The 16335-nt window shown below is 41.6% G+C and overlaps 1 protein-coding gene across 1 annotated transcript in view; it reads left to right on the top strand.

The window, feature by feature from the left end:
• The window catches only part of LOC115264289 (serine protease grass), a 53315-nt gene extending 38090 nt beyond the window's left edge, over positions 1–15225 (top strand). The window contains exons 3-4 of the mRNA XM_062847160.1: positions 13928–14009; positions 14118–15225. Coding sequence (XP_062703144.1) covers positions 13928–14009; positions 14118–15145 — 1110 coding nt within the window. The 3' untranslated portion in view covers positions 15146–15225. The remainder of the gene's footprint in view (positions 1–13927; positions 14010–14117) is intronic.
• The last annotated feature ends 1110 nt before the right edge of the window (positions 15226–16335 follow it).

The following is a 16335-nucleotide window of genomic DNA, read 5'->3' as shown; positions in this document are numbered from 1 at the left end:
CGGAGCATCCTCAAGGAATTCCTTCTGGGACTTTTCTTGGAATTCCTTAGGAGATCCTTTCCGGATTTTTTTGGAGATTTCTCCCGGAATTCCTTCAGAGATTCCTTCCGGAATTCTCTCTGGGAATACTCCCGGAATTCCCTCAGGGATTCCTCCCGGAATTTCCTCAGGGATTCCCTCGGGGATTTCTCCAAAAATGTCCTTGGGGATTCATCCAGGAATTTCTTCCGGGATTCCCCTGGGAATTCCTATCGGGATATCTCCGGCAATTCCTTCGGAGATTCCCTCGGGCATGTCGGGAATTCTTTCCGGGATTGCCCCGTGAATTGCTTTCCGAATTCTCCAGGGAACTCCTTACGAGATTCTCCCGGGAATTCCATTCAGAAATTCCTTCAGAAATTCCCCCGGGAATACTTTCCGAAATTCCATCCGGGAATTCTTTCCGAAATTCACACAGGAATTCTTTCCAAAATTGCCCCGGGAATTGCTTCTGAGATTCCCCCGGGAATTCCTTCTGAGATTCCCCCGGAAGTTCCTCTCCCGGGAATTCCTTCCGTGAATTGCTTCTCGGATTGCCCCGGTAATTTCTTCCGTAATTTAACCGGAAGTTCCTCGCGGGATTGTCCCAAAAATTCTTGCCGGGATTCCTTCGAATATTTCTTCCGAGATTCCCCCGGCAATTCCTTCCGGGATTTCCCTGGCATTTTCTTCCGGAATTGCCCTGGGAATTCCTTCTGAGATTCCCCTGGCAGTTCCTTCCGAGATATCTTCAGAAATGCATTCAGGGATTTCTCCAGAAGTTCTTTCAGGGATTCATCAATGAGTTCATTCAAGGATTTCTCTAGAAGTTCCTTCAAGGAGTTCTTGTTGTGCAGAGGTGGACAAAGCATAACGGAAACGAAATAACCGAAGAAAGGAAACCGGACTTGGAATGAACTTCGTGTGAGTAAAACTAGAAAAACTTTAATACACGTTTGAACGGGTTTAACACAGGGGACTAAATGAAAAAGCTACTCATTGATGCGCGCGTGGCGCGCTCGCTCGGCTTTGCTGTGAAAAGTTTTCGCAGGATTGATCTCGCCTTCGATCTCGCCGAATGCCACACTGAGAGGAAACAGTATTGCATATCCAAACAGTTCTATCATAGATTCTTCGAAGCATTTCTTCAGGGATCCTTCAAGGATCCCTCCAGGAATTCCATCAGAGCATCCTCTAGAAAATTCCTCAGGGAATAAAAAATTTGAGCGAAACACTTGAGGAATCATTTATCAACATTCTAGAACTTTCGTACAATTAAATACGATAATATGAGGAAAAAAATGATGGTGTCATTTATTGCTGCTCTGTATTTTGTTAACGATATGAAGTACACTCAGCGAAAAAAACTAGCGAAATTCATCGAAATACCTTATGAAAATTTGCTATTGTGGTATAAATCTTCCAACCGGCAATGTTGCTTTCGCAACATTGTATTTTGAAACAACGTTAAGCTGCTATGTTTTAATTCGTTGGTCCAAACAACCGGCACGAATGTAAACATACGCAAGCACTTTCAATCAGGTCACCCAAGTTGACGACCACCCGAGTGCTGTGTTCTCTATGGGTCTCGCGGACTTTAAGCGAAGGAATAAAAATCAATCACCAACTTCACGCCATCGAGTATAGTCGTGTTGAAAGAAGTCCACTGCTTAGAATAAGTGTAAAACTTAGGACATGGCGACAGTGCCAGAGTTCTGTTAGAAAAAGTGTTTTGTTAGAAAAGTGAGTTACAACGAACGATAATGGGATGGTTCAATAACGAAGAGGTCGTAACGACCAACACTGCGGCTTGCCCGCAGGAGAACCATCAAGCGCAAACCATAGCGCTGTGCATCATCGCAGCCGTAGCCGTAGGCTATGTGCTGCTGAAATCAGTGGCGAAAATTCACCGCGGTCAAACAGAACGCGTAGCAGAACGAGTGGCGCGAACCGCAAACGTACAAGTGTAGAGGACTGAGTGCTATTCAGCGACGGCGACAAGTGTAATTAGTGACTATAAAAATTGCCATGATCATAAGTCATTCCATATTGGCTTAAATTCACGGTGAATGGCAACCTGACGGTACAAGTGCAAATGAACTGATGAACTAGAAAAAGTGAAAACGTAAACCAACGAGCTACCCGGCAACCTGGAGCGGCTCCACCAAAGGGCTACCCGGCAACAAGGAGCGGCCCCAACGAGCTACCGCAACTTGGAGCAGCTCTTACGTGGATGACCCGTGCTGCTGGAGTAATGATTCCGGAATTGGCGGAGTTGGAGTCAATAATCAAAATCCTGAACGACGAAACCAATATTCGTAAGTCTATACGTATAAGAAACTCGAAGATTGATCAGGCAAAATTATTACTGGCTACTGTTAAAAACAACTATAAAGCCAATATTAAAAATTACAACATCGAGGTTTGGCAGAAAGCCCTAGATTTATTTAGACACTAGCTGTCCCGGCAAACATCGTTCTGCCTGCCTACTGTGTTTTTGACATGCAGCTCCATAGGGACGTCCCCGGCGAAGTCATCTGTATGGGAGCCCCCCGTTCCAGAGACCGGAGAGGTTCCGCACCAAGCTAAGAACCTTCCCTGGTCCACAACCTATCTGCATACAAAATTTCCCGCCGATCGGTTTAGTAGTTTCCGAATCCATAACGGTCAGACAGACAGACAGACAGACAGACAGACAGACAGACAGACAGACAGACAGACAGACAGAAATTCATTTTTATATATATAGATATTAAAGAGCTATCCACCATGCCATTTGATGTAAAAACAGCCACCGCCACCGTACTACCGTACGATGGGTCAGCGGACACCCTAGATAGTTTTGTTGACCAAGCAAATCTGCTTGACGAAATTACTGAAGCAGGCCACAAAACTGCTGCAATAAAATTTCTCAAAACTAGATTGTCTGGCAAAGCCAGGCTAGGTTTAGGTGATAATTTTGCAACCATAACTGCTTTGATCGATGATGTGAAAACGCGATGTGAACGTAAAACAACGACAGATGAGGTGATCGCGAGGATGAACGCTATAAAAGAAAAGGATCAGGAAGTGATATGTGACCTCGTTGATTCATTGTCAAATAAATTATCCGCCCTATATATGGCAGATAATGTGCCAGCAGATGTTGCCCGGAAGATGGCAACGAAAGTAGGTATTGATACTCTTCTGAAGAAAATTCACAATAACGACACCAAAATCATTCTGAAGGCTGGATCCTTTAGCTCGGTCCAGCAGGCAATTCAAAAAGTGCGTGAAAACGCTACTCAAGACGTGCCACCACAGGTTTTATCCTATCGAACGAACAACAGAGGTCGCGGAAATTCTCAATCGCGGCAAAACTTTCAACAATCACGTCAAAATTTTCAAAGGTCCAACCGAGGATCTAGATCTCAACAATTTAGTAATCGCGGACGAGGAGGACGTTCCCAAAATTATCGTCAAAATTTTCACAACAACAATTATGGTCCTCGTCATAATTACCCACCGAGCAATAACGTTTATTACGCACAGATGGGAAACAACCAGTCCCCTCAACAGGGTGGAGTTGGGGGACCGGTCCAGTCTCAAAACCACCCTGCTCAAATGCAATTAAATGGACAAAACATGCAAATGATGCCTCAGCCAGGGCAGGTGTCAATTGCTCACCTGCTTCAGAGACAGTAAGAGTATTCAATATTGAATCGAATTGTTCCAATTTTATTTATATGAAATTGGGATTGTCTGATTCTGTGAATCTATTGCTAGTCGATACAGGTGCAGATGTTTCAATCTTAAAACCTGGTAAAATTTTTGCGAACCAGATAGTGGACACAAATAACAAGTGTACTATCACCGGCATCAACAAAATTTCCGTAGACACATTGGGATCTATAACTACATCAATTAGGTTAAATGAAGAAACAGAGTTAATGCATAAATTTCAGATTGTCCACCAAGAATTCCCAATTACTGCAGATGGCATTCTTGGTCGTGACTTTCTCGTAAAATATAATTGTAAAATTGACTATGATACATGGATATTGTATGTAAATTTCAATGCCGAAACGTTCGAAATCCCAATCGAAGATAACGTCAACGGAGAATTTGTCTTACCTCCTCGATGCGAGGTGTTTAGGCAAATTCACGTAGCAGCTGATGGAGATTTCGTAATGCCATCGCATGAAGTCAAAAGCGGAGTATTTTGCGCGAATTCAATTATTAATGGGAAATCTCAGCTAATTAAATTGATAAATACCAATGATGAAGTGGTAAAAATTAGTAGAGACTTTCAAAACTCACTATTGCCTTTGGAGAACTTTCATATCTTTTCATTGGGTCAAACTGATATGACCAACCGAAGTGAAAAATTGAAAAAACAACTAAATCTTGATAACACTCCTGACGAGTGCAAATCTCGACTGCTTAATTTATGTAATACAGGTCGGACTCGATTATCCGGGTGACTCCAAAATTATTTCACCCCGGATAATCGAATCACCCGGATAATCGAGCCATGCTTCTTTTCTTTTATTTTTGATGTTCTTCAATCGAAAACTGTTCGTTAAACATAGAAGCTAACATACATAACGTTGTATTGCCTAAACTCAACGTCTAGTATTATTACAACCATGTTTTTTGAAAATGAAATTTTAGCTAAAAAATGTGAAAAAATAAAAACAATTTTTAAATAGACGAAATCCTACTTACAGGTGTTGTATTTGATGTTTATCACATTTGTTGACATATTGTAATCTAAAAATTTGTAAACAAAGCAAAAACAAACGTTTCCCCGGATAATCGAGCCATTTTTCCCGGATAATCGTGCTCCGGATAATCGGGCCCCCGGTTAATTGAACCCCCGGATAATCGAGTCCGACCTGTAAATACAATAACATCTTTGCTTTGGAATCTGATTCTGTAACCTGCAACAATTTTTATGAACAGAAAATAAATTTGTCGGATCCTAGTCCGGTATATATTAAAAATTATCGGACCCCGGAATCCCAACGTATAGAAATCGATAGGCAGATTGAAAAAATGATGTCAGACGAAATTATTGAGCCATCGGTTAGTCCGTATAACTCCCCAATTTTGTTGGTTCCCAAGAAGTCCACAACAGGTGATCAAAAATGGAGACTTGTTGTTGATTTCAGGCAACTCAACAAAAAGATAATTGCAGATAAATTCCCTCTACCAAGGATTGATGATATTCTCGATCAGCTCGACAGAGCAAGATATTTTTCTACACTTGACTTGATGTCAGGTTTCCACCAGATTCCTCTGGAAGGGAACTCAAAAAAATTCACTGCCTTCTCCACAAGTAGTGGACATTATCAATTTACGCGTTTGCCGTTTGGGTTGAACATATCACCAAACAGCTTCCAGCGTATGATGGCGATAGCCTTGAGTGGGCTACCTCTAGAATGTGCGTTTTTGTACATTGACGACATCATTGTCGTAGGATGTTCAATTGAACATCACTTCAAAAATTTGGAAAAAGTCTTTGAGAAATTGAAATTTTATAATTTGAAACTAAATCCAGCAAAATGTAATTTCTTTTGTGCTGATGTCACCTTTTTAGGGCATCACATATCAGCTGAAGGAATACAGCCAGATAAAAGCAAGTATTCGGTTATTGAAAATTATCCTACTCCCAACAACGCAGACGAAGTAAGAAGATTCGTAGCGTTTTGTAATTATTATAGGCGTTTTATACCCTATTTTTCTGAAATAGCGGCTCCTTTGAACAATTTATTAAAAAAGGATACAAAATTTGGATGGACACAACAGTGTCAGGAAGCCTTTGAATCACTTAAACGACAATTATTGAGCCCAAGAATTCTGAAATTCCCGGATTTTAAAAAGCCTTTCATTTTATGCACAGATGCATCCAAAGTAGCTTGTGGTGCAGTTTTATCACAGCTACATGGAGACATCGAGCTACCTATTGCGTATGCAAGTAGGACATTTACGCGAAGCGAACAAAAGAAAGCAACAATTGAACAAGAATTGTTGGCTATCTACTGGGCGATTCAATATTTTAGGCCATACCTATACGGTAGAAGATTTGTATTGAAAACGGATCACCGTCCGTTAGTTTATTTATTCTCAATGAAAGACCCAGCTTCTAAACTGGTCAGAATACGATGGGATCTAGAGGAGTACAGTTTTGATATAATACACGTTAGTGGCAAGGAAAATGTAGGTCCTGATGCACTTTCGCGTATTGAAATCAACTCTGAGCAGCTCAAAAACCTTTCAGTTCTACCAGTTCAAACTAGGTCGATGACAAACAAAAATTAACCGGAAATGACATACAACAGAAAAGTAATGCAACGGAGACTGATCACCTCCGAGCTTACAATTCAGTTAACAACTTAGACGCATTTTACCTTCCAAAACTTACAAATGAGTTTGAAGACTCATCAATCATAATAAAAATTAAAGAGAAGAATTTGAAAAATGACTTTGCTCGAGCGCAATTTCATTACAATCGTATCGATACAGATTTAAAGGTATACCTACAAGAAATTGACAATATGGCCAAAAACTTAAATCTAAAAAAGATTGCAATTTCAAACATGAGTGCTTTGTTTAGCAACGTAAATGTGCAAAACTTTAAGGAGATTTGCAACATGATTTTAAAACACGTTATAATCGTTATATATAAGCCCGCAACAATAATTAATGACAATAATGTAATACAATCTATTATTAAAGAAAATCATGACACCCTTACAGGCGGACATGTAGGAGTCACCAGATTGTTCAAAAAATTGCGTTCACAATATTATTGGACCAATATGTTGAATACAATTAAGGATTACGTTAGGAATTGTCTAAAGTGTAATCAGAACAAACACTATAGACACACGAAAGAACCATTTATAAAAACAAATACTCCTATGAAGTGCTTCGATTCAATAAGCATTGACACAATAGGACCCTTTACCAAATCACAGAGCTGAAACCGATATGCGATGACTGCTCAATGTGAACTATCAAAATTTATTATAATTACTGCAATCCCGGATAAACAAGCAAAAACGTTGGCCAAGGCATTTGTCGAAAACTGCATTTTAGTACATGGATGCCCGAGGCAGATTAAATCTGACATGGGATCGGAGTATAAGAATGAAGTTTTCGAACAAATCAATGAACTACTAAAAATAGACCACAAATTTTCCACAGCGTATCATCATGAAACGCTCGGAAGTCTAGAAAGGAACCACAGATGCCTTAATGAATTTTTACGAGGCATCGTGAACTCGCAATACGATGATTGGGACCAATGGCTCCCATTCTACACATTTTGTTACAACACCACTCCACATTCAAGTCACCAGTATACACCATTCGAATTAGTTTATGGAAAGCAACCAAATTATCCCTCCACTCTTCAAAACACTGTATCAATTGAACCCGTCTACAACATCGAAAATTACGCATCTGAGTTAAAATTTAAAATTCAAACTGCTGCCATCAAAGCTAGAGAGTTATTGGAATTAGCAAAATCAAAAAGAATTTCAATTCAATCGGAAGAATCTTATCCAATAGAAGTAAAGGTAACAGATAAAGTTTGGCTTAAAAATGAGAACAATCGGAAATTGGATCCAACTTATATAGGACCATTTGAAGTAGTTGATATCAATCATCCAAATCTAAAAATAAGAAATCGAGATGGTAAATTACAAACCGTACATAAAAACAGAGTAAGAAAACATGATGGAATGTAATAGGTATATAGTACTTTTTACCTCAAGGGGAAGGAATCATATAACATTACTACAGTTATCACAGGAATTCTTTCCGTACATTTATTATCAAAAAAAAAAAAATATTACAAATAACTATCTTAACAAAAAACCGAGTGTAATCAACTAGATAAGTGAATAATTTTTACCTTAAGTGAAAAAGTGTGAAATTAGATATAAAGAAGAAAACCAATATGTAACATCTATGTAACACATCCAAAAGATCCCTAGAGGAAGCACGTTGATTTCTACATAACAACAATTCTTAGAATAATTCCGCTATGCTACATCATTCTTCCAAAAGGGGGGAGGTGTGGTATAAATCTTCCAACCGGCAATGTTGCTTTCGCAACATTGTATTTTGAAACAACGTTAAGCTGCTATGTTTTAATTCGTTGGTCCAAACAACCGGCACGAATGTAAACATACGCAAGCACTTTTAATCAGGTCACCCAAGTTGACGACCACCCGAGTGCTGTGTTCTCTATGGGTCTCGCGGACTTTAAGCGAAGGAATAAAAATCAATCACCAACTTCACGCCATCGAGTATAGTCGTGTTGAAAGAAGTCCACTGCTTAGAATAAGTGTAAAACTTACGACACTATAACTAATTCTTATGGATGACATAAGAATACCTTATGAAAATTGATCGTGCTTGCTATGACAAATTCCATAAGATAGACTTATGAAAAGAACAAAAAAATCTTAAAATGATGCAGACTGGATTCGATCCATGAACGTCGGGATCACCGAGCCCGTGTTTTATCCACTCGGCTACCGACGCTTGAGAGTACCATGTTGCTAAACATCAATAAAAGCCAAGCTGTGAGACGATTTTACGTCATAGAGTGACCTTATGAAATTCATCCGAATCATTATGAATTATTTAAAGGCCGTTTCATAAGTTGAGCCTTATGGAAATCTTAAGGTTATTTGGCTGAGTGTACTACTACCAACCACTGGTGGGGAGATGAGGTGGTGTTTTACCAACGATGATGTGAACGCACGGTGCGAAAAAGGGTGGGTATCAGAAATGAAACCGATTTGCACACCACTACCACTCACCGACTTACTACGCACTGGTGGGGATAGTCTAAGTGGATTCATCATACCAACCACCATCATCATGGTGTTGAGGCTCGTCACTGCAGCGCAAGCGATGAAGATCTTCGCTTGGCAATGAAGCAGTATTTCGCGCTGGGCAGCGTCGGCGTTACTATTCCCATCAAACAGCTTTTGTCATCTGAGGATCAGAGAGCCCGAACCCTACTGCAAACTTTCACAATATCCAAGCAAGGTCGCTACGAATGTGGCCTGTTGTGGAAGTGGCCTTGAACCGTTGGAAGTGTTTGGATCGATGTCTGGCTTAAAATTGAAGAATACATCGGGAAAGCATACATTAGAAAACTATTTGCTGAAGTACTTATGATTCCGATGTTTCTTATCTCGAATCCCAACACCGGGTAAAACAAAGCTGGTTTGCGACGCCGCCGCGACTGCCTATGGTGTAACTATAAAACTCCGTTTTATTGAAGGGCTCAGACTAACTAGCATCGCTTCTTACGATTTTCATCGACCATTTCATTCTGGACTGTTATCCGGGGACCGCCGTCCTACCAAACGCGAAGTATTATACACACGCTTATGATGTTATACGACCCTTTACGGCAGATCGCCCACTTCACGTTGCTTTTGAAAGTATTGCTTCAAGAAATTTGGAGGACTTCAGTAAACTGGGACGATGAGATAGAAGATGCGCAGTTCGCGAAATGGCATACGTTGTTGAAGGCGTTACTAGGTATAGCGGACATAAAAACTCCTCATTGCTACCGAATTATAACCTCGTTGGCTGACAGCCAAGATTCAGCTCCATGCTCTCATGGACACCGCCATTGTGTATTTAAGGTTTCAAGATACGAAGACGACAAGAGTCGCGCCATTAAATTTCCTAGCAATCCCGCGCTCTGAGCTACAGTCTTGTTTTCTCGGTGTAACACTAAGAGAAACCATCCTGCTCTGCGTCGCACTCCGTTAAGGTATCAAGGAAATTTTTCTGGACCGACTATAGAGACGTCTTACCTCAGACCACCGATGGTGTAGCCAATTTGGTATAGCCAAGGCTAATGAGCATCCGCAGTTCAGGAGATCGTTCACCCCGAATCTTGGGCCATGGACCCGCCGTACATCCTCTTCATGATGGCCGCCCATTTCGCCACTGCCACGGCCGCCCATTCGTGCAGTCCTGTGTAGCCTGGTGGTGGCTAGCGAAACTACCGTCGTCCTTGTATAGGGCAGTGCAGTGATGGCTGCGTACGTGGGTTTCTTAGGACTACAAGACCTCTTTTCTACCCGGAATCTTCTAGTCCAGCTCCAGACGGGAACTGACGTTAAACCCCAGGCTGCTGGTCTTGGGTCTACGGCAGCCAACGGGGTGGGCGCTCAAGGCCTCTTGTAGATTCCGGGTCTCAGGGCGTTCAAGCAACAGGAGAACTTTCGGATATTGTGGACAGCCTAACTTAAATGGCCGTATTTACCTTTATACATTTTATTGCTAACGGGTGCGTAGTGTGATGGCTTGTAGCGGGGTGACTAGTGGGCTCGTGAACGGGGCCTGCTGACACGTGGAGCGGGCGTGCCGGTTCGTGGGTACGACGGAGTTTGCCGGGCATGACGACTTTGGCGAGGATGGCTTCGTCGGATCCGGAACTCTGGAATGGCTAGTCCAGATGCAGTACAAGAGGTGGTCCAGGGGTTCGAAGTCGGCTTCGTAGGTCATACCGGTGCCCTGCGGTCGAGATCGACCTTTACAGCGATTAAGTGGCCGCGGAGAGGAAGTCCCGGTAGTTATGCTGTCGTGGCGTCGGTCTACTGGGTTGGATCCGAGCCCGCTGTTGGAAAGGGGTCCCCGGCAAGGGTCGGGGCAGGTGGAGACCCTGCTGTCAGCAACCTTCTGGTGCAGCTGATAGGGCCTGAAGGGTAGTTATACCCTTGCCTTCAGCAGGTCAGATCGGGTTGCACGTGGGCATCAGTTCTTGATGTCTGCCAAGCAATTGGGCGCGGGCGGGGTTGACCCTGCCCGCCTTCCGAGGACATAGGGAGTGGTGAGGACCACTCGGGAAACTGGCTAAGCGCCAGCATGATACTGTGATGGACTCTCCGAAGCGAGTCATCGATGTTCGTTGCTGCAGGGTGCGATGTGCACTAGCCTCTCTCTGAAGCAATGCCTTCTTGGTGGTTCCGGAGAGACGAGGGGTTTAACGACCATAACAATGTGTTTTAGTGAGTCGAGAAGAGAGTAGTCCTGGCTTTTACTATTGTTGTAGAAGACGGCCTTAACTCCACACTACCCTAACCTTCCTATTAGGGTGTTTGTTGAGCAGATTTTTCCCCCTATGGTTTAGAAGAAAAAAAAAAATAGGTCGGTTAGAGGGCGTCCAATCCTGACTCGTAGTGCGGTCCTCAACAATGGCTGCCAATGCGGTGTGAGTAGGTAGGGCTATCACGCCGACCGCCTGGGGAGTGAGTGAGGGTCCTAGACGGGCCGGTAGGGCACGGAGGTCGCAACTTGTGGTGGTGCATTTTGGTGGGACTTGATCGTTGTAAGCTGATACTGACCGGCGAACTTCAGCTAGTCTCGTGCGTGTTCGGCAGGAATGAGTCGGGGTTTGTCTGGCTCAAAATACCACATATCAAAAAGTTCGATGACATGACGCCACGATGCTCTGGTCAAATTTTCAGCTCAATCCGTTAACATTTGGGCGGTGCTAAACTCATTAGAAGTTTGTTATGGAAGTTTATATGGAAAAACATCATTTTTTGCATTTTTCTCGTAAGGGGCTCTATTTTATCTTAAATCACATAACTGATTATATAGACAAACAACTTTGTCAAAGACCGCAAAGTCATCCGAAGTTTGTGAGAAAAGATATTAGCTATAGACCATACGGAGCTGCTTAACATTTAACACGTAAAGGAATAACAATACCAATAAATTCGCAATGATCGGGCATGTACTGCCTAGGCTATATGTAGCTTTATTCATAAGTGTCTGATCAGTTATGGCGGTCTTCGACAAAGTTTTCCGATGTATCCTAGGCTATGACTCTATACGTTGTTTAATAAAAATCAGAGCCTCTTAAAAGAAAAATTAAAAAATCGATGTTTTCCCATATAAACTCCCATACAAACTTCAAACGAGTTTAGCACCGCCCAAATGTTAACGGATTGAGCTGAAAATTTGACCAGAGCATCGTGGCGTCATGTAGAACGAAATGAGAAGGGGGCCCATCGAACTTTTTGAGATGTGTTTTTTTCATACAAGCTTGAGCCACCCTAGTCGGGGTGGTCATGCGCCTTGGCACGTGACTCCAGGCAAGCCTGGACGGGGCCAGCGGATGCCGTATACCAGTGGCTACTGAAATGAACTTCCAGGAACTTGAAGGTCTAACAAAGTTGTAAATAGCATCTCAAGCAGCTTCCAAGCTGCGTAACAGGTAAACAATGAGTGTTGCTGAAACTTATGTGCGAAGTTACAGCTTGGCTCATTCTTTGCCTCTTAAGCAGCCTGAAAATTCCATTCTTTGGAACTTTATCTGAACTTCGTGCATTTCGTCATGAAAAACGGATCTTTTGGTTACTTGAAGTTCCAAACCCCCCTGGAACAACCGTGGAACGTTTCTGAAACTCTCAGAAACGACTCTGTGATACCACTAGAACGCCCCTAGGATCCCTGAAACCCCCTGAAGTGTCTTGAAACCTTGCTGGAACGCCCCTGGGACCCATGTAACCACTGGAACACTCCTGGAACGTTTGAAACACCCCTACGACCCCTAGAAACCTACTGCGGCATCATGGAACGCTCCTGATGCCTCTTTAAACCCCCTGAAACCACATGGAACGCCCTCGAAACCCTACTTCTGGTAGTTTCTTTTAAGGAATTCTCCTTGCAATTTTCTTAGAAATTAAGCAATCTCTCAGTCAACTTATTTGGTAATTTCTCCAAAAATTTCTATTGGAACTTCTCTAGCAACTACATTAGAAATTACTTCGACAGTTTCATTACAATTGCCTCTGACATTTCTTTTGGAAATTCGTTCGGATATTCATTACGGATATTCATTAAGGTTGATGAAGTCGTCATTGACCTAATCGTAATCATTTATGTATATAATCGTGATCATTCAAAATTGGCAAGCAGTTTTCTTTTTCAAAACTTAAATTTTTGCTTCGAATATGTATTAACAATACTGCATACTTCATACCCTATACAGGAATATTTTTTTATTGACAAAATTTTAGTTGTAAACGCGACAATTGTATGTCAATTTTCAATGATGATGATTATGTTAACAGCGGCTTTCGCGGTCGTAAGTCAGATCTCTGATTTTTCCTCAGGACATTGATTTTGAAATTCTCTCTGCGTTTCATTTAGAAATTACAATCGTATGTAGCGCTACATCATCAAATCACAGAACAATGCAATCTTCCGTAAAATTTTCGCTGTAAACAACAGTCTTTTATTCGATTCAATTTATTATTGGAAACTTTTGCGTTTCAGTAATTTTTTTGGAATTTTTTTCGACAATTTCTTAGAAGTTTTTTTTTGCAATTTGTTCGACAATTGAAGAAATATCTTTGAGATTTCTTAGAAAGCTTCTTCGGCAACTTCTATGCAAAACCAACGGGAATATCTTAGCAGGCAGTTTTTCGCAAATTTCTTCGGTTTTTTTCTGTGACAGTTCTTATAAACATTGATTTGGAAATTGATTCGGCAATTCCATTTGCAGATTTTTTCGGCAATTCTTTTGTGAACTCCTCCAAAAAATCCTCCAGCAATTCCAACTGGGAATATCTGAATTTACAAACTTATTATAGCTCTGAAAATGTTAAAATATTGTAAAAGTTTGAATATTTGAAGAGCTTTAAAATTCATAGAATATTGAAAGATTTTGATGAACTTTCTCACACAAAATACCATTGTTGGGTTCGGATATCCTTTTGCCATCGAGATTTTTCATATTTATATTATAAAATTACATCCTAGTGTTGCTTGTGGTCTGCAACCGATCTTACATCAAAACTTTATTTTTTAATTTGCCTCTCTGCCATTAAGATAAGCAACATCATCAATAATTGACTGATAATAATTCTTTCAGAAATTCTACTGCTGTCCTGGGCATTTACAGAAGCCTATAGCGTCGGATCATTCATCGAGGCAAGTTAAACGCTTGGAAAACGGTAAGTTTGGTTGTGACGAGCCGACAACTCATCCCTTCTAGCTTTTGGGTTAAAATACCTGGACTCCGGCAATCTCTTTTGCTTTTTATCCTTCTCTCATTCCTAAAGCGTTTCCAAGCTGCATTCAAAAAAGAGATCGTCATGCCGGTCATTGTGTGCCGATGCGCCTTTGCGACAGATTCGGGAGCATGGTGTTGGATAACCAACCACGCTTCAAGTACGAACAACTTCCACACCATTACCGATGCCATTCGGATGCCTCCGACAGCACTTCCATGTGTTGTGCCCATCCGAAACCGGCTCACGGCTTGATCAGATACGCAAAGGCCTGGAAGGTACACCCGGACAATTGTGGCCTGATTGGGACGCCCGATCGAGTGCTGGCCGGTGATGAAGCTGACCTCGGGGAGTTTCCATGGATGGCCAATCTGATGTCTTTTCAGCTCAAGAATCCGAAATCAAAACATTCGGAATCTATCAAAACGACGGTCTGCAGCGGATCGTTGATCCACGCTCGGTACGTTCTGACGGCTGCGCATTGTTTTACGCAAAAAATTAAGCCGACTTCTGTCCGACTGGGAGAACATGATCTGAGCAAAGAGAAAGACTGCGTAGAGCATGATTGTGCTCATTACACTGAATATAGGATCATGAAGTGGGTCATGCATGAAAACTACAATAAAAAGCCAGGACAGTATGACATCGCCTTGGTTAAGTTGCACCAGCCGGCAAACATCACTGTGGATCGAATCTACCCGATTTGCCTGCCCGTAACGACGCAGTGGTTGATGATGAAACCCTCTGAGCTGATTGCGTCCGGTTGGGGTCTTACGGAAAATGGACGGCTTCCCGATGTACTGAGGCATGCCACTCTGCAGACTTTGATGGATCGGCCGTACTACTGTAAGAAAGAGCAAATGATTTGCGCACGTGGATCCAAAGGGGAAACACATTGTAGAGGTGACTCGGGTGGACCCTTGCAACAGGCCGTACCCTACGGGGAGCGGTATCGAATGGTACTTTTTGGAGTCATCTCTGGGGGAGTTCACAAGTGTAGTGTGGAAGACAAAAATGTGGGAGTATCGGTTTCGGTGGCATATCATATTAAGTGGATATTGGATAACATGGAAATTTAGTTTAATATGCGAATCGAATTGCACAGGCAAATCTTAAGGTATTGTTAAGCTACAGTAACAAGGTCTGAGGTCAAGCTCGTCCGTTAAAAAAATGATATTGTCACGTGTTGTCGTTTAGAAAGCACGTTGTAGTTCTCTCAGAGAGGAAAACTTTCCCGCCTGATCAAGGGTGGCAGGGTGGCCAAGATTGTGTGGGGGGAATCCCTAAAATGCTACGACATGAATCAGTATCATAACTCTGGTTTCTATTTGGCTCTTGGTAATCAGGTTTTCTTATAACATTTATATATAAGTTTTGTATAATTATTCAAGCAAGTGAATAGTTGTATTCGACATATTCGAATAACATACATTCTGAAGAAAATAATTGTAATTATAACTGTGGCAGGGCTCATAAAACAGTAAGCTGAGAAGCAGGCCATGTTCCAGTTTACATACGTTAGGTAAAGAAAAAATAATAAAATAAGCTGCTTTCTAGTAATGAAAAGTAATGAAAATATCAGGGCAAGGATAGTTAGTATGGAATTACTCACGATTAAATTATTATCAGTTTTGTATAATAAGCAATGTTAGTACCAGCAATCTTTGATGTCTGACAATTCATAGCAGCTTCATCAAAACTATAGAATATCACACAAAATAAAATCAATTATTGTTGTACATTTTGCCGAGTGGCAGAAACATGATCATTGGCAACCATGGAAAAGATGATCCGTGCACATTGATTTCTATTTTATCTTTACTCTCCTGCAAACCATAGCACAGAGCAAAAGAAAAAAAAATCGCATGAGACCAATACACGACATAACGGATTTGACGTTTGAACGGGTGCGTATTGACTAAAAATAAACTTCTTTTTTGGCTGCCTTGATAACACAGCACCGCTCAGAAGTCAAGCGGGGAAACAGATGCATCGATCGGTACATACAATGCTCAGCCAGCTTGTTTAGAGAGGAGAGAACAATGAAGCACGGTAAAGCGGGTGCGTTTGGTAGCTGCTGAAACAGTAACAGTTGTTTTGGAAATAATTTCATGCTGTTCGAGCAAATTGCTCGAATATACAAACATTTAATGATATTATTTATGAGCAGTTTGAAGTTTGTATGAATAAATATAATAAAATGTAAGAGCTTTCATTCAGCGCTACATCCGATTTGTGTAATATTCAACACGTAACAATTTAGACATTC

Source organism: Aedes albopictus, chromosome 1, assembly GCF_035046485.1.
Source record: "Aedes albopictus strain Foshan chromosome 1, AalbF5, whole genome shotgun sequence".
NCBI lineage: Eukaryota > Metazoa > Arthropoda > Insecta > Diptera > Culicidae > Aedes > Aedes albopictus.
This window is presented reverse-complemented; position numbering and strand designations above follow the sequence as displayed.